This window comes from Frankliniella occidentalis, unplaced genomic scaffold, assembly GCF_000697945.3.
Source record: "Frankliniella occidentalis isolate FOCC.00 unplaced genomic scaffold, Focc_3.1 Scaffold155, whole genome shotgun sequence".
NCBI classification, from domain to species: domain Eukaryota; kingdom Metazoa; phylum Arthropoda; class Insecta; order Thysanoptera; family Thripidae; genus Frankliniella; species Frankliniella occidentalis.
In genome coordinates this window covers 338,287-340,163 of record NW_026267281.1, presented here as the reverse complement: position 1 = coordinate 340,163, position 1,877 = coordinate 338,287, and the positions used below count along the sequence as shown (strand labels likewise).

Genomic DNA, 1,877 nt, shown 5'->3' with positions numbered 1-1,877 from the left:
CTGGCCCGCATGGCCGCTCCGTCCGCTCGGCGCGGGGAAGTCCCTCCCTCCCTCCGCGTGACCATGTGACTCCTCGGCTCAGCCCCGCGTTTGCATCCGTGTTACAGGAGGCCGCAGGCACCGCTGCCGCCGCCACAGAAGCACTACAAGATCGTGTTCATCAAGGCGCCGACCCCGCCGCCGCCGACCGCGCCCACTATCGAGCTGCCACCTCAGGACGAGCAGAAGACGCTCATCTACGTGCTCGTCAAGAAGCCCGAGGAGCAGCCCGAGATCAACATCCCCACTCAGCCGCCGACCAAGCCATCCAAGCCCGAGGTGTACTTCATCCGGTACAAGACCCAGGTAAGCGGAGCTTTGCTGGCCTTATGCAAACACCAAGCGAGTTTACTCTCTCGCAAACACCGACGCCCGCCATTGTCCAGCAACGGGAACCCCTGAATCATTCGAATGCTTCCCCCCGCGTCTTCACGCCACCGGATGTCCCCCAAGCAGATCGCCTGGTTTTCGTCGCATTATTCAGATCACAACCCGTGCATAGCGCCGATTTTGTTTTATCTTCACTTTGTTTTGTTTGTTTTGTCACAGAAGCAGGAGGGCTACCCCAACTCCATCGGCTCGTCGTACGGCGCACCCTCCCCGGGCTCTGGACCCTCCGCCCCCGGCGACAGCTACGGCGCTCCCGGGCCCGCCCCCGCCGCCCCCTCCGGGTCGTACGGCGCGCCCTCGGGCTCCGGCAGCTACTAGACCGGACAGGACGGGACAGGGCCTAAGTGCTCGGCGCCTCCCCCCCTTCCTGTGCCGCACGGTGTGCTGTCGGGTCGGGCCGGGAGGGACGCGTCCAGCGCGTGATCTCAGGGCGTCCGGCCGCCGGCGACGGTCCCGGCGCGGCGCTGCTGCAGGGCTGCCAGGTGGGCCTGGGCCCCGGGCCCCCCGCGGCCGCGCTGGGGCGCCCTGCCGGGGCCTCGCTGCCTCGCGCCACGCTACGTGCAAGCGGCCGGGCTATCTCCATGGAACCCACTGACGGAAAGGGGACCGGAGCAGTGACCGAGGATGACGGCGTCCTCGACCGATTGATAGACTTTGCCCCTGCAGCACCACCCGCACCTCGACCGTCCGTACTCCACCCGTTTGATTCCTTGTCGAGGGTATGGGTGGTGGCGCTATCGGGTTTGTCTTCTTTCAGAGTCAGGCCTATGCCTTGTGAACGACGCATACAGGCGTTGTCGTTGTCAATTTTGTGATTAAATGAGCAGTATTTATATGGAGGAAGAAGTGTTTCTATGGAGTCATGGACATGTGTGTTGTGACAGACACTGTCCATGTCGATCCCACAAGTTGTTCATGTTTTTTTATTAATTATTATTTTTATAGTTTATAGATTTTTATGTCATTGTTCATCAGCCCATCGAGCATCCCATCATTTCCTTAGTCTGTTGCAAATGTGTGTTTATATGTAATTGTATGGTTCATTGTCGTTCCTTTAAGTTACTGCTCTGAACAGCGGTGACTTCTAACATTTGAAAACAAGACATGTTTTCTCTCTCTGTTTTTAAGAAAAAAAAGAAAAACACAAATAAAAATCAAAACAGAATGAATTTGTTTAAACTACATGAGAACTACATTTTGTGGCTTTACCTAACAACAGAGGGCTCACCCCGACTCTCCGACAACGTAATCTAATGAATCTTTGTTATAATTAGCTACAACTATGTAACTACAAACAGGGACGTTAAGTCACCCAGCTCCGATCCGGCCACAACGCCGTTGAGATAGGCAACTCAAATCGCTGCCCGCTAGTGACAATTGCGCTAGCTGCTAGCGACAATCCTGACCCTCCTACCTGGGGCCATCTCTCTCATTCCACGAAAACCCTT

At 56.4% G+C, this 1,877-nt stretch overlaps 1 protein-coding gene across 1 annotated transcript in view; it reads left to right on the top strand.

Annotated features, from left to right (window-relative positions):
• Positions 1-1,598, top strand: part of LOC113202256 (uncharacterized) — a 29,658-nt gene extending 28,060 nt beyond the window's left edge. The window contains exons 3-4 of the mRNA XM_052271237.1: positions 108-345; positions 589-1,598. Coding sequence (XP_052127197.1) covers positions 108-345; positions 589-747 — 397 coding nt within the window. The 3' untranslated portion in view covers positions 748-1,598. The remainder of the gene's footprint in view (positions 1-107; positions 346-588) is intronic.
• The last annotated feature ends 279 nt before the right edge of the window (positions 1,599-1,877 follow it).